The sequence below is a fragment of the Macaca thibetana genome, chromosome 15 (genome assembly GCF_024542745.1).
Source record: "Macaca thibetana thibetana isolate TM-01 chromosome 15, ASM2454274v1, whole genome shotgun sequence".
Classification (NCBI taxonomy): Eukaryota; Metazoa; Chordata; class Mammalia; order Primates; family Cercopithecidae; genus Macaca; species Macaca thibetana.
This window is the reverse complement of record NC_065592.1, coordinates 5,541,272-5,563,262: the sequence shown is the minus strand read 5'-3', so window position 1 is coordinate 5,563,262 and position 21,991 is coordinate 5,541,272. Positions and strand designations below refer to the sequence as shown.

At 45.1% G+C, this 21,991-nt stretch overlaps 2 protein-coding genes across 2 annotated transcripts in view; one reads left to right on the top strand and one right to left on the bottom strand.

The window, feature by feature from the left end:
- AK8 (adenylate kinase 8) overlaps positions 1-21,991 on the bottom strand; it is a 346,351-nt gene that overhangs the window by 58,513 nt on the left and 265,847 nt on the right. The window contains exon 12 of the mRNA XM_050760106.1: positions 13,230-13,371. Coding sequence (XP_050616063.1) covers positions 13,230-13,371 — 142 coding nt within the window. The remainder of the gene's footprint in view (positions 1-13,229; positions 13,372-21,991) is intronic.
- Positions 1-21,991, top strand: part of GTF3C5 (general transcription factor IIIC subunit 5) — an 870,547-nt gene that overhangs the window by 586,124 nt on the left and 262,432 nt on the right. The window lies entirely within an intron of this gene.

The following is a 21,991-nucleotide window of genomic DNA, read 5'->3' as shown; positions in this document are numbered from 1 at the left end:
GTATGTATGTATGTATTTATTTATTTATTTATTTATTTATTTATTTATTTATTTATTTTCAGAGAGACAAGGTCTCCTTCTGTCACCCAGGCTGCGATGCAGGGGCATGATCACAGCTCACTGCAGCCTCTGATTCCTGGGCTCTGGCAATCCTCCTACCTCGGCCTCCCAAGTAGCTGGAATTACAGGTGTGTACCACCAGGCGTGGCTTAGCGTGTAACTTGTTATGTGAGAACAGGTGAGAAGACAAACTCTCCCCTACACATTTGAATGAGAGTCGGCCCTGACAGGAGGTGCTCTGGGCACTCACACGCAGAGCAGGTCATAGCATCCACAGTATCCGTACAGCTCTTTCAAGCTATCAACCACAGGCACACATCCTCCATCTACTCTCCAGAGCAGCAGTGCTGTGAGGTTAAAAGAGTAGAGATTATTGCCCCATTTAACAGATAAGGAAATTGAGGTTAAATGTGTCTTCTTCAAACCAGCTAGCCAACAGGGAGGGATACATGCAATCCCATTGCATAAAGGATAAAATGTAACAGTTCAGAGCAAAGAGCTGGGTTCAGGGCTGGCCCCTTCCATGGATCTTACCTGGCTGTGTGGCCTGGGGCAAGGACATGGCTTCTCTAAAGCCAGCAGCCTTTCACCTGAGCAAACCTCCTTTACTGGGCTGTTGAATGGACGGAATTACATAGGAAACAACTGCATAATTAGCACTCAGTAAAGGCCAGATATCAACATTATTACTCTTGTTGTTAAGATAATGATGATTATGAAGCAGGAGGGGGCAGGAGAGAGGAGGAGGGTAAGGGAAGAAGTGTCCTCAATGGACGTGATCTGGGAACCAAGTGGGAGGGGCTGCTTCACGGCAGTCAGAGAATAAAAGGAGAATGAACTGAAAGATGAAGAAGGAGAAAGGAAAGGCAGACAGGAAGTTGAGAAAGGCAGAGCAGAGATGCCTTATGCAAAGCCATAGCAGTTTTGCCCTTGCAAATCGAAAAAGAAAGCTTCCAGACCCGAGGGGACAGGCTTGGCCCCGGCAGGCTGCACTGGGTGTGGAAGTGCCAGCCCCTTGTGCCTGGGGGTGGGTGACTGCCAGCCTCCCTCCCCTCGGCAGCTCTGTTCTCTCCGGCTTTCTGGAGGAAATGTCTCCGTGTGGATGGTCTGTTTAGCAAAAGCCAACAACGACAACTACAAGCCCAGCAACAATGAGGAGCCATATGCAATGAGAAGAGACCTGTCACTGCCTTTCCGGGGACAACTGAACCTCTCTGGGCTCCTCTGGATGTGGGACACATGTACCCATCTTATTTAAACAACAGTAATAAATAAAAATTCAGAAACCACCACATCCTCAAAGGAACCTATATAGTAGTTTCCAGTTTGTAGAAAATGACCTGGCACCCAAATGAGTTAATCAGAAATATCATTCTTGGGTGGTTTCCTGAGAGTCCTAAAATGTAGTCCAATGAATAGAGAAAAAGATACTCCAGAAAGCAACACCAAGATTAAAACTCCCTGCTACCATTTTGCTGAATTTCATTGCCACTGACTCATCTAGGTCCCTCCTTTCACACCTTTTTCCAGGGATTTCTGAGATAGCATGACCAAGACCTTGCGGGGGAGGGTTAAGGTCACAGCTTGCCCCGCCCCCTCCCTCCTTGCAGCATGGAGGGAAAAGAGGATGCAAAAAAACAGCGGGTCTCATACACGGCAAACTTCCCAACATCAATCAGAATCCTATACTCTTTCTCTGTAGTAAGCATTAATTTTAAAAGAAAATACTGGGCTACAAACTTGCCGCATGAAATGAATTATTTTACAGTCAGGCAGAGGGCAGGTTTCTGGATGCAGCCGTGAACACAGTTCTTTCTTTGTTTCTTTCTTCTTTCTTTCATCCTTTTTTTTTTTTTTTACTATTATTATTACGTTTTAACAAACTTTATAGCCCATTTTATTTGTTCTCAAATAACTTTTTCTCCTTCTTTTCGACAGATCAATTACTTGGTTTGTTTCCCTTACTGTATGATGTTGGAATCAAGAGATTGATACTGCTCAGTGGAATATAATTTAGTATTATGTGCCACGGGTTTATGAGGTAGGAGTCAGACAAAACATTGCATTTGAACACTATCCATTTATTAGCTCTAAGAAGAGATTTATATTTGACAAGGAGACAATAACTTTGTTTTCTGATAAGCCAAAGAGGTCTATTTTTGTGTCCAATACACGGAGTAGCTTACCCTTCCCCAATAACTCTATTTACTAGTGTGAATATATTTTAATAATAAAATTGATATATATGTAAATTTATGTTAATCTAATTTCATCGACCCTTCCTTAAAAAAAGAGCCTTTGTAGATTGTTTTCCTATCTGAATTATAGATTTCTGTATCGTATTCCCAGATTGATTTCTAGGCTATAATTCTGTCAAGATTTCCTACTGGTGTCAAAAACAGCAACACCACCAGCTAGAGTGTTTTATAATTGGCATCACAGCCGAACCAGAATTACAGTCCTGATAGTCATCCCGGTGCTAGGTGGATTCATTTTAGAATATTTCTCTGTCTTAGCCTGTATCTGAACTTGAAGGTTTATGGCTAAAATTACTTTCTGAGTTAATCATAAAAATGTTTAATTGAAAGCTAAGGTGCTGGAAACGGAAGGGACAGAGACGAGAAAAGAGGAAGGAAAATGCACCCTCAATGACTACAAAAGGATGATTAACAGCGGCATATGATTAAATCTACATTGTAAATAAAGATTTTTTCTTCCTACCTGTCCTTCGCTCTAGGGTCAAATAAATTAAATTGGCATTATTTACTTAGTCTTTAGAACGTGATTTTCACTCCGTGGTGAACGGAGGAGGGCTTCCTTGCACCCCTGCCCTAAATCAAATGGTTCTTGAATATTCCTCCTTGTGTGCTTTTGAGCACTGTGCCCTCCCCCGTGTTGGCCCTGTAGTACTGGTGCTTGGGCTCCATAAGTAAAACGGTCATGTTTCCCCTCAGGCTTCACAAAGCCAACACTAGATTCTCTCCCCTGACCTGTTAATGACACCCTGCCCCTGCCTTCTTTAAAGTGATTGTTGTGTATTCTCCCCAGTGCCTTTCATCTTCAGGTAGCTGATGAGCTCACAAAGAAGCTATGCAGGCTGGGAGCAGTGGCTCACGCCTGTAATCCCAGCACTTTGGGAGCCTTGAGGTCAGGAGTTCGACACCAGCCTGACCAATGTCAGATGGTGAAACCCCATCTCTGCTAAAAATACAAAATTAGCTGGGCGTGGTGGCACGAGCCTGTAATCCCAGCTACTTGGGAGGCTGAGGCAGGAGAATCACTTGAATCTGGAAGGCGGAGGTTGCAGTGAGCCAAGATCGTGCCATTGCACTCCAGCCTGGGCAACAAGAGCAAAATTCCTTCTCAAAAAAAAAAAAAAAAAAAAAGCCATGCAGCTGGTGCTGTGACATTAACCATGTCTGTGGCATTAACTGTGTTAGGAAGAACAGAGGGTGGACACTTAGCCTTTGGGTACTTGGTCCCTGGAATTTCACAGGAATAATGATAGTAAAACAGGATGCTCAGGTTAAGACTGTCAGATCCCTGCTGCCCTGGGCCTAAACAGAGGTTTCAGTCTTCCAATGGGAAGCTCGGTAGCCCAAACTCTAGGGATATAATTCAGAGTTGAGGAGATTCTAACTGTCGGAAAGGCAGAATAATGCCTGCCCCCAACTCCAAGATGTTCACCTCCTAATTCTCAGATTCTGTGAATAGGTTATCGTACAAGGAACAAGGAACTTTGCAGACTGGATTAAGTTAAGGACTGTGTTGATATGGTAAGATTATCTCAGGTTATCTGGGTGGGCCCAATCTAATCACATAGCTCCTTAAAATCTGAGACCCTTTCCCAGCTCTGGTCTCAGGGGGACATGAGTACAGAGGAAGCGTTGGAGTTGCACTATGGCCTCTGAAGATGGTGGGAGGGGCTGTGAGCCAAGGAATGGGGGCAGCCTCTAGAAGGTGGAAGAGGTGAGGAAACGGATTCTGCCCTAGAGCCTCCAGGAAGGAATGCAGCCCTGACAGTGCCATGATTTTTAGCACTACAGAATTTGAAGACAATAAATTTGTGTTGTTTTAAGCCACCAAGGTTGTGGTAATTTATTACGGCAATATAGGTAACTAATACGCCAACTTACACTATTCTTAGACAAACAACCGGCCTATTCAAAGGTAAAGAATTTACAAAATATATCCATCTTGGGACCCAGTTATAGGTGCTACCAAAAAATGGAAGGAAAGGGGCATAAAAGTTAAAAAAAAAAAAAAAAAGGGAGAGAGAGAGAGACAATGAATAGCCGTTAGAAAACAAATTACTCCAGGAAACATAAGAACATTTTAGATAAAACCTTACCAGAATGTTCTAAATAATTTAAAGAGAATGGGCTCCATGATACAGGAAATGAAAGAAAAGATGATGAGATTTTTTAAAAGGAGATGCAAAAAAGCTAACAAAATGAAGGAAAAATACCTAAGGGAAAAGTAAAAGCATTATGGAAACAAAAAATCAAATGAAAAGCCGCAATAAATAAACACAGCAGAGAACAGTCAGTTACCATGAAGGTCAGAGTCGAGAAAATAATACCCAAAGAGTAAGATAAAAGCCACCAGCAGAAAATCCAAATTATGAAAAGCTGATGACAAATATCTTACACACACATAATTGGTCTTACTGAAGAAGAAAACCAAGCAAAGGAACCTGAAAAACATTAATATATCTACTAGAAGAAAACTCTCCTGAAACACCGTAAGTGAAAGGGTTCCTAATGTCCAGAGAAAAGTAATAAGGAGAACCAAGACTGAGCTATGGCCTGGTGATTGTAAATGAACTTAAAGAGAAGGGGGTAGGGAACACAGACAGGCAGAGAGAGACAGACAGATCTCATGAACACCCAGGCAAAAGAAACACATGAATAGGCCGGGCGCGGTGGCTCATGCCTGTAATCCCAGCACTTTGGGAGGTCGAGGCGGGTGGATCACCTGAGGTCAGGAGTTCGAGACCAGCCTGGTCAACATGGTGAAACCCTGTCTCTACTAAAAATACGAAAATTAGCTGTGCATGGTGGCACACATCAGGAGGCGGAGGCAGGAGAATCACTTGAAGCCAGGAGGGGAAGGTTGCAGTGAGCTGAGATTGCGCCACTCTAGCCTGGGTGATAGAATGAGACAGACAGACAGACAGACAGACAGAAAGAAAGAAAGAAAGAAAGAAAGAGAAAATGAAAGAAAAGAAAAGAAGGAAGGAAGGAAGAAGGCAAGGAAGAAAGGAAGGAAGAAAGGAAGAAAGGAAGGAAGGAAGAATGGAGGGAAGAAGGGAGGGAGGAAGGGAGGAAGGGAAGGAAGGAAGGAAGGACGGACAGACGGAAGGACGGACAAGACAGACATCTGGCAACATGTCAGAGTCTATGTAGAAGGGATTTGGAACACGGAGGGCCGGGGAGGAGCTTGAGGGGAGAAAGAAAGGAATATGATCAAAGAATTCTTTGCCAGATGTTGTTTACAAGTAAAAATAACAGAGAGACATTCTCAAGTATGCAAGAATTCAGGAAGTTTAGTATCTATGTACCCTTGCTGAAAATGACTCAAAGACATAATCCATTCAAATGAAAGGCAAAATCAAAATTAATAAATGAAGAGGTTGAAATATATAAACAGCTGGTGTTGAAATCTTAATCCAGTTTTAGAGAGAATAAAAACTTTGTAAGTATAGCAATTATAGTTAAAAACAGAATATAACTGTTATATTTCTAGAAAGAAAAGTTTAATCAATACTGATTAAAAACAATAATCTGTGTATAATAGACTGGCACAGAAAAATTTCAGGATATATCTGTCCCTGGCTCCCCCAAAATGGAGAATGGTTGGAGAAGGGGGATGAGGAGGCAGTACATGTGGGATCCTTTTTTGACATCGTTTTTTTTTTTTCTTTTGAGACGGAGTCTTGCTCTGTTGCACAGGCTGGAGTGCAGTGGCACGATCTCGGCTCACTGTAACCTCCGCCTCCTGGGTTCAAGGAGTTCCCTGCCTCAGCCTCCTGAGTAGCTGGGACTACAGGCACCCACCACCATGCCCGGCTAATTTTTGTATTTTCAGTAGAGACGGGGTTTCACCATAATGTCCAGGCTGGTCTTGAACTCTGGAGCTCGTGATCCACCCGCCTTGGCCTCCCAAAGTACTGGGATTACAGGTGTGAGCCACCACGCCCAGCCGACATCTTTCATATGAAGGGGTCAAGATATTCTGCTGCATTTCAAAATCAACAAACTGAGAAATAAGGTTTAATCAAGTCATGTTGAAGAGACTATTAGAACTACAAACAGATATCTTCTAAATTAATGGAAGTGGGGCAGGTAAGAAGCTAATAATAACAAGAACAAAACTCAAAACACATCCCATAAAGAAAAGATGGAAAACAAAGGAAACCATAATGAAGCACAAAATAAAGTAAGAAAAGCAAAAATAAGTGGGATAGACTCAACTATTCAAGGAAAAAGACACTCAGATTGAAGAAAAAATATCAAACCCAATTTCATTCTGTCTACAGTGAAGACGACGTCTACGGGCTCCACCCATGCAACCAGAGCTTCCACATAGCTTTTTAGTAGTGTCATCAACAAAAAATAAGAGAAGCAAAATAGTTGAAAGTAAAACTTAGGAACATGCAAATGTAACAAATCAGAGTTTGGATTCCAGATAAAAATGGCTTTTTGAAAACCGCACCAGATTTTGTTTCTTCCCCAAATCCCACAGAAAAATGACAAGAAAGGCACTTTGAAAAACTAACCCACAAGCACAGAAAGAACAGGGAAGAGGAAGGCAATCAGACAAAGGACTTTCCTTTTTCGATGCTGGAAAGCAGACTTGGACCACAGGCAACGAGCTGAGGTGGACTCAGAAAGCCAAATCCTAAATCAGTAATAGGAAAACTGAGAATCAACCTCATCTTCCCCAGAAAATCCTCAAAAGGCTCAGGCACAGGTGCCACCTGGGAGCTGGTGGCTAAAATAAGGGGGCTTGGTTGAAATTTGTTTGAGAAGAGAGTGAGTCCTAGATCCTTTCCTCACTCATCCAGGTGAGTGAATGTCTCTCCTCCACTTGGGAAGAAATGAAACATTTATTCTCTAGAGAGGATAAAATGCAGGCTCTTTGGGATGAAGAATGCCAAGCACAGTTGAGAGCTTGAGTCTATGGCAAACACAAGGGAATTAGGTAAAAGTATGCAAACTGCATGCAGTATGTGAGACCCCTCCCCCGCCCTTCCCACTGTCCTGCTTCTCCCCTGGACCCCCAGAGAGGTGGTCCTGGCAGAAGGCCTTTATCCTCCAGCAGGAGACTGCATGAGTCCTCTCTGGGGAATCTGAGCAGCCCAGAGGAAAATACCTAAAGATGTTGACACTTGGTGGGAGTGATGGCCCAATTTTATCACCCCAATGATATCACCCTACAGTGAAGACTAAGCCTGTGGGCTCTATCCATGCACTCAGAGCTTCCAAATCGCTTTTTCAGTCTCCCATGCTTAGACATGAGCAAACAACCAAGGGTAATCCAACATCTAAGGGTAAAAAAAGACTCTGCTGAGAAAGAATAAGACCAAGACAAACAAAAATTCTATAGAAACTGATTATGCAGAAAGGAAGAGGAAAAAACCCTATCTCCCCATCCTCCCAACAAAATCAAATTTTAAGAGATAAAAAAATCCACAAAACAAAATCAAGAAACTATAAAAGGAATATTCAGAAAACAAAAATATTACAGAAATAATATTTTTGTTATTTCTGAATATTACAGAAATAAACAAACCCAAGAGCAGAAATTAGAATTCAATAAAAATGTTGGAAGAGAAAGTTGAGGAAATCTCCCAGAAAGTAGAGCCAAACAAAACAAAAAGCAGTAATTGATCACACACACACACACACACACACACAAAATACAAAGGAAAAAAGATATTTTTACAACATTTAGAAGGCCAGTCCTGAAGATCCAATGCCCAAATAACAGGAGTTACAGAGAGAATAGAAAAAAGGGAAAAAAATCATTAACAAAATAATTCAAGAAAATGTCCCAGGACTGAAGGACACAGGTTTCGAGATTAATTTCTGGTACAGTGGAGTAAATCTGACCTATACCGAGGATATAATGAAATTTCACTGTGAAATTTCAGAACCCTGGAGACAAAGGAAAGAGCCTACAAACTTCCACAGAAAGAAAAAAGTCACATATAAAGGATCAGGATCAGATCGGCATTGGACTTCTTAGCAACATTGGAGATTCAAAATTCGACGGGAAAATCATTTCCAGCCTATAATTTCTCACCCAGTCAATCTATCCAACAAGTATAAAGATAGAATAGACACTTTCAGATAGAATAGTAAGGCCCCTCAAAATTTACCTCCCATACACTCTTTCTCAGGAAGTTACTGATAGATGTGTTCAACCAAAACAAGGTAGTAAACCAAGAAAAAGGAAGCCATGTGATATAGAAATAAAATATCTAACATGGGAGAGAGGTAAAGAGAATCTTCAGTGTAGCAGTGAATAACAATCCCAAAATGATTGTTGTGTACAGGCATAAAGGGTGACTTCTTCAATTTAGAACACATGTGTTGCCAGTGTAACAGCCTACTGCTTTTAAACCATCTTTTTAACTTAAGAAGCAACTAGAGGTTATGCTTTGTCAAATCAAGGAGGTATATAAAAGGAAGATGTGTGACTTAGGAAACAGAGACTCCAACTCAAAAGAAAGCCAAGGGGAATTCCTCTGATTATAGTAAAGAAAAGCTCTTGATGATCAACTATGCAGTAAGCCTAGAAAAAAATCCAGTCCAAACAGGAGAGGAATGGGAGTGACCAAGAAGAAAAAACAACCTGAAACTGATAGATTACACAATATGATGGACTTTGTGGGAAATTGTTCTGAAAGGCTATTATGAAATGTGGAAATAATTAACTAATAGATACAAAGAAAACTAGACAAGTGAAAAAGCAAGATGATTATTAACTTCAGGAAAATCGAAAAGAAAGGAAAGGCAAAATAACAACAAAAAAAGCTAACACCTTCCAGCTGAGTTAGATGCCTTAAAGCAGGTTTCCTGGAAAAACCACACAACTATATGCTTATATCTCATTGGCCAGAACTTAGTTTTGTGGCTCCATATAGCTGTAAAGGAGACTGGAAAATGGGATCTTTTATTTTCAGACACCAATGTACTCTTCAGAAAATTGATCTTTTGTATTGAGGAGGAAAGTTAGAACAAATGTTGGGGTAGATAATTAGCTGTCTGTCACTGACGGTCACTTTCATCAAGAATACATTTCACAATGAACACATAGCTGACAGAAACCTTTATGCACTAAATAACATAGCACCAAAACACATAAAGCAAAAACTGTAGGAAACACAATAAAAATTAATGGCACAAGATATTCAAATTATGTTAATATATTTAAAGATAGGGAAAGGGATGATTTTCTAGGAAGAGATCAATTGCACAAGAAAAGAGAGAAATCTGAATTGACCAAACACCATGAACAAAATCAATCAAATTGTTAACAAGCTACCTCTGCCCCGTAAGTGCCAGATCCTAAAAACAGTTACTGCTGGACTTTTAAAAACTCTCTCAGATATGGAGAAAGAAAGAAAATCTATGAAACTTTCACATTACTGATACTAAAGCCTAACAAAGCACAAGAATGTGGAAAAATTCTAATCCATACTATATATGCATATTAATGCAAAAAAACTAAATAAAAATGTAGCCAATACAATCCAACAGCATGTTAATTTCTTGCACTGCCATTATCATGTTATGATAAACTTAGCTGCTTAAAGATACTCAGATTTGGGCTGGGTATGGTGGCTCACACCTGTAATCCCAGAACTTTGGGAGGCCAAGTGGGCAGATCACGAGGTCAGGAGATCAAGACCATCCTGGCTAACATGGTGAAATTCCATCTCTACTAAAAATACAAAAAATTAGCCAGGCATGGTGGTGGGCGCCTGTAGTCCCAGCTACTCAGGAGGCTGAGGCAGGAGAATGACATGAACCTGGGAGGCAGAGCTTGCAGTGAGCCAAGATCGCACCACTGCACTCCAGCGTGGGAGACAGAGCGAGACTCCATCTCAAAAAAAAAAAGAAAAAAAAAGAAAAAAAATGATACTCATATTTGGCTAGGTGCAGTGGCTCACACCTGTAATCCCAGCACTTTGGAAGCCCAACGCGGGTGGACCACCTGAGGTCAGGAGTTCAAGACCAGCCTGGCCAACATGGTGAAACCCGTCTCTAATAAAAATACAAAAATTAGCCATGCGTGGTGGCACACACTTGTAATCCCAGCTACTCAGGAGGAGGAGGCAGGAGAATCACTTGAACCTGGCAGGTAGATGTTGCAGTGAACAGAGATCATGCCACTGCACTCCAGCCTGGGCGACAGAGTGATACTCGTCTCAAAAAAAGAAAAAAAAAAGAAAGAAAGAAAGAAAGAAAAGAAAAAAAGATAATCAAATGTATTATCTCACAGTTTCTGTAGGTCAGAAATCTGGTATGAGTCTAACTGGACTTAGGTCAAGCCAGAGCTGTAGTTCTCACCTGGGGCTCACTGTTTGTTGGTCGAATTAATTTCTTCTCACAGTTTCCATGGCCCCCATCTTTGAGCCACCAATGCTATGTCATGCTTAGAAATCTCTCTGACTTCCTCTTCTGCCCTCAGTCAGGAGGGAACTCTGCTTTTAAGGGTTTGTGTGATTATTCTGGGCCCACCCAGATAGTCCAGGTTGACCTTTCTATTTTAAGGTCAACTGATTAGTAATCTTAAGTATATACGCAAAGTCCCTTTTGTCATATAATATACATTCAGAGGCATGACAGCAGGGGGGTAAAGGTCATAAGGGTCAAAATTCTATCTGCCACAAGCAGTAGAATAATATACCATGAAAGAACAATATGCCATGACCAAACCAGTTATTATAGGAACAAAAGATTGGCTTACTATTATTAACATAATTTATAATATCAATATGTCAAAAAGAGAAAAAATAATTTTAAAGGATGCTGAAAAGCTCTTGATAAAATTCAACATTAACAAGAGATTTTAAATCACGGTGCTATACTTCTTTAACTTCATACAAATTGTATGCACTTCAAACCAAAAGCCAGTAGCACCTTAATGTCAGCAGTACCAGGACAGCCCTTATGGTCAGGAAAAACCACCCTGTCGATCATGACACCCTGTTCTGAAAGTACCGCCCAACAAGAGTAAAATGAAAAGTATAAATATTGAAAAGGAAGAGGCAAAAGCATGAGTATTTGTAGATGACATAATCATCTACCTGAAAAACCCAAGAGAATCAACTGAAAAACTATCCAAAACAGTAGGACGGTTTGAGAAGGTGGCTGGAGTACAAAATAAGTAAGCCAAAATCAATGTCTTTTCTACACTCTTGAAAAACCCACTTAGAAAATACGGAATGAAAAGATCTTACTATAATATCAGTAAGAAGAACAAGAGATAATACACCTAGAAAAAAAATAAAAAATGCAAGACCCAAGGAAGTGTTGATATTTTCACTAGAAGCAAAGACAGGATATAGCCATGTCAAACTGTAACGTGTAATATTAGTTCATTTCACACTGCTATAAAGAACTACTTGAGATTAGGTAATTTATAAAGGAAAGAGGTTTAATTGATTCACAGTTCCACATGGCTGGGGAGGCCTCAGGAAACTTACAGTCATGGCAGAAGGTAAAGGGGAAGCAAAGCACATCTTACATGGCAGCAGGAGAGACAGAACAAATGGGGAGGTGCCACACTTTAAAACCATCAGATCTCATGAGAACTCATTCACTATCAAGAGAACAGCATGGGGGAAACCGCCCCCATGATCCAATCACCTCCCACCAGGTTCCTCCTTAACATGTGGGGATTATAGTTCAAGACGAGATTTGGGTGGGAACCCAGAGCCAAATCATATCACAGATCAATTTGAAAATCTAAGGCAATTCCAGCTAAAATTTCAATGGCAGTTTCTTTTTGTACATGATAAAATCACTATAGTTTTCAGTTGGAATAATAAATATATAAAATAGACAATAAAGATTAATGAGAGGGCCTTACCCTGCATTGACTATTGAAATATAATATATGACAAAAGTAAAGCAGTTAAACAGAGTGGTACTACTGCAGAAATAGACATTCAGACAAGAGAAAGTTCAGACACAGGCCCAGTATATTGAGAGACTAAACACACAGTTTGACGATGGTCAGACCATATATAAAAACAGAACTGGAACCCACAACCTGCAACCTGCCCAGGGAGTCAGACCACAATCGCTGCAGCAATCAGCCCCAAAGGGCCAGGACTTGATCAGGACTTGATAGCTTCCCTCATTTTTGCCACCATTTGCAAGGTAGGACCAACCAGAGAAAGCCAAATATGTTCCCTTAACCCATCACATAGGAGGCCCCGCCTCTAGTTAGCCCACCCAGCTTCCCCAAGCCAACAGCCTCCAATTGGGGCACAGTAGAACCGAAGCTTTTCCCACCTTCCACTAGAATGCTGTCACCTCTGGTGCCTGCCTGTGAGTCTCTGCCAAAATGCCAAGCAATGGTGGCTGACCCCTTGCTATTGCAAGCTCAGACTAAATAGCCTTTGTTTGCTTTTACTTGGGTGGGCTTCATTGCTCTCCACAATATATACAATTGCGATGAGCTCTCAAGTTCAAACTAGTAGAGGGAAGACAGAACATCCAATGATAGTCAACAGTCCGAACAAATGGTTAACCATTTGGGGGGAAAAAAAGGCGACTCATACTGCCTACTCACGTCAAAATAAGTATCAGCTGCATCAAAGATTTAAATGTAAAAATGAAACTGTAAAAATAGTAGAAGAAAACATCAGTTGATTTGTATAACAATTTCCCAAAGAAGGCAAGACTGGTATTTATTACTGTTTTACAGATGAGGGTCCAGCAAGGAGAGTGAAAGCCAGTATTTGAACCCAAGCCTGACTCCTAGTCCACCGGGCAGATGGGGTGAGTGGGAATGGGGGTGACCAGGAGACATTCCACTTCAGGAACACGTGAAGGCTTGTGTAACCTGGACCCCTTCAGCTGAGCCCTGGAGCGGGGGTGCCCAGGGGCTTGGCCAGGGCTGCGGGCTTGGCTGAGGCCGCTCACCTGTTGGGATTGTAGCCCAGGCTATTCAGCAGGTGTGCCTGGTCCAGGTCCCGTGGGACGCCGTGCAGCACCCAGCCTTTCTGGATGCAGTCCTGCTGGTCCAGACGCTGGCTCAGCACCTTCATGAGGAGGCTGTCAGGAACTGCAGAGAAGGGGGACAAGTGAGCCCTCTGCTGACCTGTAGCCCATGGGTCCTGGGCTTCCTGACCTTACTTGACCATAGATTGAGCTGCTGAAGAAGTGGGTCTAGGTAGAGCCACTGGGACAAGGCTGTCAGTGCCTATTTCCCAGGTCCCTCCTCGGTCCCCAGCAACAGGGCTGCATGAGACAGGAAATGCACTGGCTGACCTCGACCTCAGTCTCCCTTTCCTGGACAAGACACCATCCCCACCTGCAACCCAGTGAGATGTGAGCAGCTGTCCCCCTGTCTTAGTCCATTTGGGCTGCTATAGCACAATCCCATAAACTGGGTGCCGGGGAAGTCTAAGATCAAGTCAGATTCAGCGCCTGGAAAGGGCCTATTTTCTGGTTCACAGATGGTGCCTTCTTGCTTCATCCTCACCTGGTGGAAGAGGTGAGGAGTCTCTCTGGGGTCTCCCTTATATGGGCACTAATCCCATCCACAAGGGCCCCCGCCCTGTGACCTCACCACCTCCCAAAGGTCCCACCTAAATCATTGTCTTGGGGATTAGATTTTAGCATATGAATTTTGGGAGGACACATTCAGACCACAGCACCCACTACGGGCCCAGTTTTTACAGCAAACACTTTTCCTGGAAGCACATCAGCCCCAGCTGCAGTTTCAGTTTTCCTCAAATGGGATCGTGCCAGTGCCCCCAAAGCTCTCTGCTAGTCTGTGATGCACTAGCAACCCCCACTCCTCTCTTTCCCCAAATGCTCCAATTTCCCCCTCCTTGATGCTGAGAATGAAGTCTCTCCCAAGAATCACAGAACTAGTTATAACCAAAGACTGAAATAAAGTCCTACGGAGAATGAGATATTGAGAAGCCTCTTGTTTACATTGTGGCAATTGACATTTTCCTGAAATTCATACCTCTCTTCCCAGACTCATTAAATGTCCTATGTTGCTAATGTACTGCGTTCTAGCAATTTGCACTGCGTTTCCTGCACTTTGCACTCATTTTTCCAGAAATACTTGGTAAATATTACCATTGTTTGCTATGACTGTGGCCCCGATTGGAACTGGTTCCTAGGGGTGTGGTGGCAGTGAGTTCGGCAGTTTCTCTGGAAGCTGCCTGCTTGCCCTCCTATCGACTGCCCGGGGGTCTGGCAAGACGGCCTGAAGCACACATTTGAAACCTTCCACAGGGCCCCCCAGGCTGACAGCCAGGTGAACATGGAAGGAAGAGATGCACAAAAATCACTACCAGCCGTTTACCACTGTGGCCGTGACTTGCTGGGTTACTGCCCTTGTCACCAAAAAACCATAAACCTAATTCTAGGCAATCTGCATCTCCCTGAATGTGTTCTCTCTCAAGTCCTTCATCCTTTCTTCCCCAGTCCCCAGGAAAGAGCAGAAAAGGGTTTTGCTTTCACGAGAACATCTGGCTACCTAGCATGAATGAGAAGTCACTTCAGTGAATCCCATCCCTTCCCCTGCTTCAAACCTGCAGTGGCCCCCCAGTGCTCTGAGGATAAACAGCGGTCTCCTTTCCAGGGCAAGGTCTGCGCCCTGCCTTCCTCCCAGGTGAATCTTCCCAGCTTGCACCTCCCTTCGCATGTGCCACCTCCTCCATCCGGAACACCCTTCTCCCACACCCTGCCTGGGTTCAGCCTTCAAACTCAGCCTCAGGGCCACGGTGGGATGTTCCCTCCCCAGGGAAGTCTCTAAGGACAGCCCTCAGCCTGCACTTCTCATCCTCCCTCACTTGCCATCCTTGTTATCACAAGGGTACTTCTCTCTGGGTGATTCTTTCTTTAATGTCTGCGTCTCTCTCATGGGTGGGTCCCATCAGAACAAAGGACCGTGTCTCTCCCACTTTTCCCTGCCTAGAACAATGCCTGGCACATAGTAGATGTTGAATAAATAGAAGGTTTTTCAAATGCTTCACTGCAACTAATCAACTCTGTTAAAACCAACTTGACCAGACTTTGGGGAAGCCAGGTGGTAGGGAGGAGAACATGGGCTTGGGGCGTTCACAAATCTAGGTCTCATCTCAGCTCTTCCCTTCCTTGCTGCCTCATCTCCAGGCAGTCTCTCAGTCTCCAAGTCTCAGCTTCCTATCTGCTGAAAGAGGATAACAGGACTCATCGTGACCAGCTCACACCACATTTACAATTCCAGCACATAGCTGACACTCAGAGGTGGTGGCTGTTACTTTTCAATTCAGGAGATGTGTGTGGGGCAGTGATGCTTCATGAGTATTTTCATGCTTGCCCGTGGTCAGGGCGTCTCAGCAAAGACTGTTGGCACCTGGGATAAAGGATGACAGATTAAGAACAGCCTTGGAAGTTAAAGACAGAGACCGCCAGAGAGACTTAGGGACCTCTGCCCTGAGACATTTGTTTACATTCAAAGGGCTGTAAACCTAGTGATCTCCTCCTCCTCTCCTCTGGAGTTGGAGTCAGTTCCTTCCAGGGTAAAGCTCGGGAGGGAGCTGGCATGTTGTCCCGCATAAGCTCCAAGAGTCACAATGTTGGGGCTCCCCTCCTGCTATAGACCCCCTGTACACTCGGGGTGCACTTGGCTCTTTCCACATTGCCTGTGAGGACCTGGGCGTGGGGAGCCAGCTCTGAGATTACTGTGTGAATGAATTTGGTCTGTCCTCTGATCCAGAGACCTTGTGTTTTCTTGCCAGGATGAATAAACACTGATTTAAAACAATGTGGGGTAAGAATCTGCCATAGAGCCTTCCAGTCCAGTCTTATCCTTAATATTTACAGATATTTTCACGGAAAGAAGAAACCAATACAGAAATAATCCTTCCCCCACGATTCACCCAGTGGGTAGTCGCTGACCATCTGGGCTGTGCCAGGCACTGTGCTTGACATGGGATACGGGCTACACAGCAAGCTTGACTGCCAAGGCTCCTGGGCTCCTGAAATTCACGCTGTCTCTGGGAAACAAACATTACCCAGGTAACAAATAACCATTTCTGAGAGTCATGAGTACTGTGAAGAAAATCAACCAAATGATGGGAGGCTGCTGCTTTCATTGGGCCTAGGACGGCTTCTAAGGGGGCCGCATTTGGCTGGGATCAGAATGGCGGATCCCGCTAATAGTCTAGGCCCACGAAGGCCTCCGCTGTTCAGGGGTGAGAATTATTTGGACCAAATATTTTCTGAGTGTCATCTCCAATAATCAGGTATGGCTTGGAAACCCAGCTGCACTGCAGGTGGTCTGAACTTTGGAGCCATAGCTTTCTGAGGGCCTGGAAGGTCATGCCATTAACCTCTTGTTTGAAAGTTAGGAAACTGAGGCCCAAAGAGGTTGTGGTTTAAGTGACCCACTCAAGGTCATCTAGTCAGCTGGAGATCAGGCCCATGATCCCGGCCCATAACACCCCCAACTGTCCTGCTGCCTCATTACCCAATGGCCTGGAGCCCCTGAGTTCCTCACACTGGCCACTGACGAACCAATAAGAGCAAAGTTTCTCAACTGGGGAGAAATCTGACTCACGGGAAAAATGGAAGGCCAGACAGAAATACAATGAAGTTTTTGTTTTTTGTTTTTCTGTTGGTTGACAAAGATTTCTAGAGAGAATTTCCCAACCTGCATCAAAATTTAAAATGTACATGTCTTTTGACCCAGCAATCTTACTTCTAGGAACTTGAACCTAAGAGATAATAGCCCAGAGGGGAAAAAGATGTGTATACAAAGATGTCCATTTCAGTGTTGTTTATAATAGTGACAATTGGAAATGATCTAGAATGTCCATCAATAGAGGACAGATTAAATCAAAGAAGGTACATCTCTGTAATAGAATATTAGACCACCTTTTAAAAATAATCTCTATATTAACTTGGAAAGAGATCTATGACAGGTTGAGGCAGAAGTCTATGACAGAATGAGAAAAAAGCAGGTAAATCAATGACTTGTATATATGGTCTAATTTAAACATATATTCATATCTAATCATATTAATATATATACATATATACATGCTACATATACAAATACACACACACACACAGAGACAGAGAGAGAGACAGAGACAGAGAGAGAAGGAGGGAGAAGGGTGGCCACCAGTTGATGGTCCATGAATCGGACCCAATCCCTCTGCTCATGGAGCCCAGGGTGGTGGAGATAAGAGGACCCGGATGTAATGCAACACAAACTGGGCAGGAAAGCAGAGGTCACAGAAGTAGGAAGTGCTGGGGACGTCGCAGGCAGGGAGGGCCAAGTTTCCAAAAGATTGAGGAAGAAACGGAATGCTCACACTGGTTCCCACTTTGAGCCAAAAACCAAACAAACCCCTCTTTGCAGGAATCAGGAAATGCAGGCTCTGCGGTTAGACTTCCCGGAAGGCCTCATCACAAGCGCACATCAGTAACAACTGATGTAGTATCTGTTTAATACCTGCATTCCCACCCCAACCCCCACCCCACGAAAGCAGCGATCCCCCTAGTAGGGTCAGGCTCATTGCTATACCCCAGCACCCGGCACAGTACTGGGCCCATGGAAAGCACCTAATAAACACGAAGGAAGGGAGGGAGGGAAGGAAAAAAGAGAACCATTTCCAAAAACCAGGAAGTTCTTTAGTTCCTCAAGTGTTCATGGGCCAGAGAACTTAAGGATTTTTCTCACCAAGCACTGAATCAGGTCCTGCGGCAACAGAAAATAACCAAGGGAGACCCTTCCTCTCAGTCATTCCATTCATCTCTACGTGATCACCCACTCGCGAATTAAATATGCAGCCAAAAGAATGAGCACTAGCACCTGGGGTTTGCTGGGAGGGGTCTCTGGGGTAGGAGAGGGTGGTTCTAGATGCAACAAGGGTGGCCACAAGCACGTGAGGTTCATTACACTAGCGATGGGTCCCACAGGTTCATTATTCTATTCTCTCTACTTTTTTGATGTGTTTAAAGTTTTCCACTAAAAATGTGGTGTTTTTTTTTTTTTTAAAGGAAACAATTTAACGCCTAAAACAGGTTGAAATGGCCCCTGTGAGAGACCGTTCCTAAAGCAACAAAGGACACAATCTCCCCTGAAGGCCATGGGCGGCTCTCCCTTTCGGGGGACCTGCAGTGTGGGTGGCCTCCGGCCGTCCTGTAACTCCATCGGTTCTGGAAGCTCTGCCCAGAAGCCTGGCATCACGGGCCTTTGCCCACATCTGCCTGTGTTAGCAGTCCTGTGAAAGCTCCTCATTAGAGTCCTTTAACCTTTTATACGGAACAGCAACACATTTTTGCTCACAGTTCCTCACTGGGGCTGCGTGGCTGAGGGGCTGCACTGGTCCTCTCCCAGCGCACAGGGATCCTGTGTCATGGTAGGGCTCTCCCAGCTGGGTCAAGACAAGCAACAGACCCCACCGGGTGCTGCTCTGAGGCTACCGACCTTTCCCAGTCAGCATCTCTTCTCAGGGGCGGCACGCGAGTTGAGGGGTGAGGGGCGAACCCTGAAGACGCTGCCTTTAGTGTAATTTCCCCCAAACCCACCTGTGTCTCTTGTCCCAGCCTCTCTGAGGCTCGGTGTCTGTTTTGCTGCGGCTTGTTTGGTTTTTCCTGTCAGCTACAGACTCACGTTTCCAGCCCCGCGTGGTCTGACCAGCCAGCTTAGCACAAAGCTGAGAACGGGCTGCTCCTTGGTTCACTGTGCTCTGCCCGAAGTTTCGAGTCCCCTTGATAATGCTGTCCATTTACCCTTTCTCCTCCTCTCAGATAGAGATTTTTCAGCGTGGTCTAAAGTCTTTCACCATTAAGTCGATGCCTCAGGCTTGATTTCTGGGCTTGACAGTTAACATCTCACCCTTCATACAAGCTACCGCCAAGGGCTACCTCTCTGGAATGTCCTGTCAACCCTAAATTTAGCCAAGTGCAAGATATGAGTATCTCATTGTTTCATAACGCCACACCACATGGTTTCGTTGTTGTTTTTTTTTTTTCTCAAGATCTTCCATAAAAGATGGCAGTCCTCGAGTTGACCTCTGGGTCATTAAAATCTCAATCCATTTATTCCCCGCGGGGCTGGGTGTGCCTGGGGCTTGGCATGGGGGTAAGATGGGGATCCATGGTGGCAAGTGGGATGCTCCCAGCCCCTCCACCCCCGACCGCGGGCCCGTGGCCCACCCTCCTGTCTGGAAGGGGAAGGAGTCCTGTCTAAAGGCCCAGTATCCCATCAGGCTCCCTCCTGCACAGCAGTTCCACGGCTCGGGACAGGAGTCCCAACACCGATGAGATGGAACTGGGCGGCACTGTCTCCTCCCGGGCTGCAGGTCTGGCTTCAGTCACCCTCAGTCACATCCAGCTCCAGGGCTGATGGGTGTGAGCAGGAAAGGGGCCGGAGAGCGCACCCAACCCAGCTTGCAATTTTGCAGCAGGCACGGAGGCCCCTCCTGCTGCGCCATGCCGCCGCCTGCTGTCCGCACTGCACCGCAGAACCAGCCCTGCAGGGACCTTGGCTTTCGGCCCATCAGTTATTGTCTCAGAGGCTGTTGAGGGAGAAGATATGAGGGGCACTAAGGTTGCTGGGGGTGGCACACAAAGATAGGACAAAAAGTGGAGCAAAGGAAATAGCTCCTTCAGCCAGTGGCTTAAAGGAAAAAACATGCCAAGGTTGATTGCTAGACCTGTGATAAGCCGTGTGACCCTCCTTGGCAGCCCAGGGCAAATTGGAAAGAGCTGAGTACCTCCCCATACACCCTTGTACATGCCCTGCACACGCCACCCCTCCATGCACACTCATAAACTCTCCCACACACTACATACATGTCTACTCACGACACCTGAAACACTACAACACACACAGGCACGCGCACACACACATGTGCTCATGCACTCAGCTACAAACACCCACACACACACATTACACACCCCACACCCCTACAGCCCCCCACATGCACAACACCTATCCACACACAGTACATGAGCGAAGCACACAGCCTCATTACACATTTAGCAAACACACCTACATACCTACATACCTACACCGCACCCACACTCCCTCTGCTCACCCCTCACATTTGCTTCAAGCTGCCCCGTGTAACTTCTTTCCTTCTTCAAGCCCTCCTTGAAACTGATGTCGGCTGGGCGCAGTGGCTCACGCCTGTAATCCCAGCACTTTGGGAGGCCGAGGCAGGCAGATCATGAGGTCAGGAGATCGAGACCATCCTGGCTAACACGGTGAAACCCCATCTCTACTAAAAATACAAAAAATAAGCCGGGCGTGGTGGCGGGTGCCTGTAGTCCCAGCTACTCGGGAGGCTGAGGCAGGAGAATGGTGTGACCCTGGGAGGTAGAGCTTGCAGTGAGCCGAGATCGCACCACTGCACTCCACCCTGGGCGACAGAGGGAGACTCCATCTCAAAAAAAAAAAAAAAAAAAAAAAGAAAAAAGAAAACAGAAAACAGAAATCGACGTCAAGGTGAACATCAGTGTTCACGGGGGGAGGCTGGCATTTGCTCCTCTTTCTCCTCCCAGCACAGTTCCTGGTCCCTGGGTCCCCGGGGACCCAATAGGATCCAGGAGGTCCAGGGAATCTTAGAAAAGGAACACGACTGCGGAGGAGGAAAGGGGGTTGCTTTTGGTTTTGTTTTTAATTTTCATTTCACACAACCTGGTGCCTGAAAGAAGCGGGGCTTGCATCCCGCCAGGGTCTCTACTCTAGGCTGCTGGGAGGTGTGCCCAGGCCCTGACTTAATTCAAGGAAAGCTGAACGCCTCCCATCTCTGGAGGCCATCACTCTCAGGATGGCACGGATTCCCGGCAGCTGGGCCTGCAAGCTCCTCTCGATGCTGTCGCCAGAAATCCTGCGTGCCCTGAAGGCCCCGCAGCGCCCCGGTGCCAGGACCTGGCGCCAGGTGTTTCCGTTGGTGAAGCCGTTTGTTTGTTATTTACTACCACCTGCTGGTGGAACATGGGTTCTGCACCCCCAAGTGAACGCTGCCAGCAACGCACAGAACATTTCCAAACCTGGAGAAGATAATGAGGAGAAACCGGGATTGTTCCATCGGCCGCACCCTGTGATTCCTAAGGGAGGGTAAGGCCCACCGGATCTAGCTTGCTCTTTGGTAAACTCAAGTCACTTGCCCCAGACAAACCCCCATTTGGCTGGGCCTTGGTTCCCCAAGTAGGAGATGAAATAGACATCTTCCATGGTTTCCTTAGACGCCAACATTTCTACTCTGATACCTCTATTGCTTAACAACATTTAAAATTGCCTGGCAGACAATGGTGCCAGGAAATAATAGTGTTTTAATATTGGATTTTCTGTCAAGTCCAGAGAAGTAAGTACATCAGCCCTGGGTGCCCTGCAGACTAGGAGGCCACGTTGTGCCCCTCCTCCCTTGGAGAGGGCCACCCACTTTCTGTCACTCCCTTCTTTACCACGTCTACTCGGGCAAAAGGCAAAGACAACACTGAGGTGCCCACATGGCGTTGACATATCTACCTGAGGGGCAGAGATGCCCAATAGTGAACATTTCGGTTTATCCCCTTTTTCTTTTTTTTTCTTTTTTTGGAGATGGAGTAGTCTCGCTGTGTTACCCAGGCTGGAGTGCAGGGGTGCAATTTTGGATCACTGCAACCTCCACCTCCTGGGTTCAAGAGATTCTCCTACCTCAGCCTCATGAGTAGCTGGGATT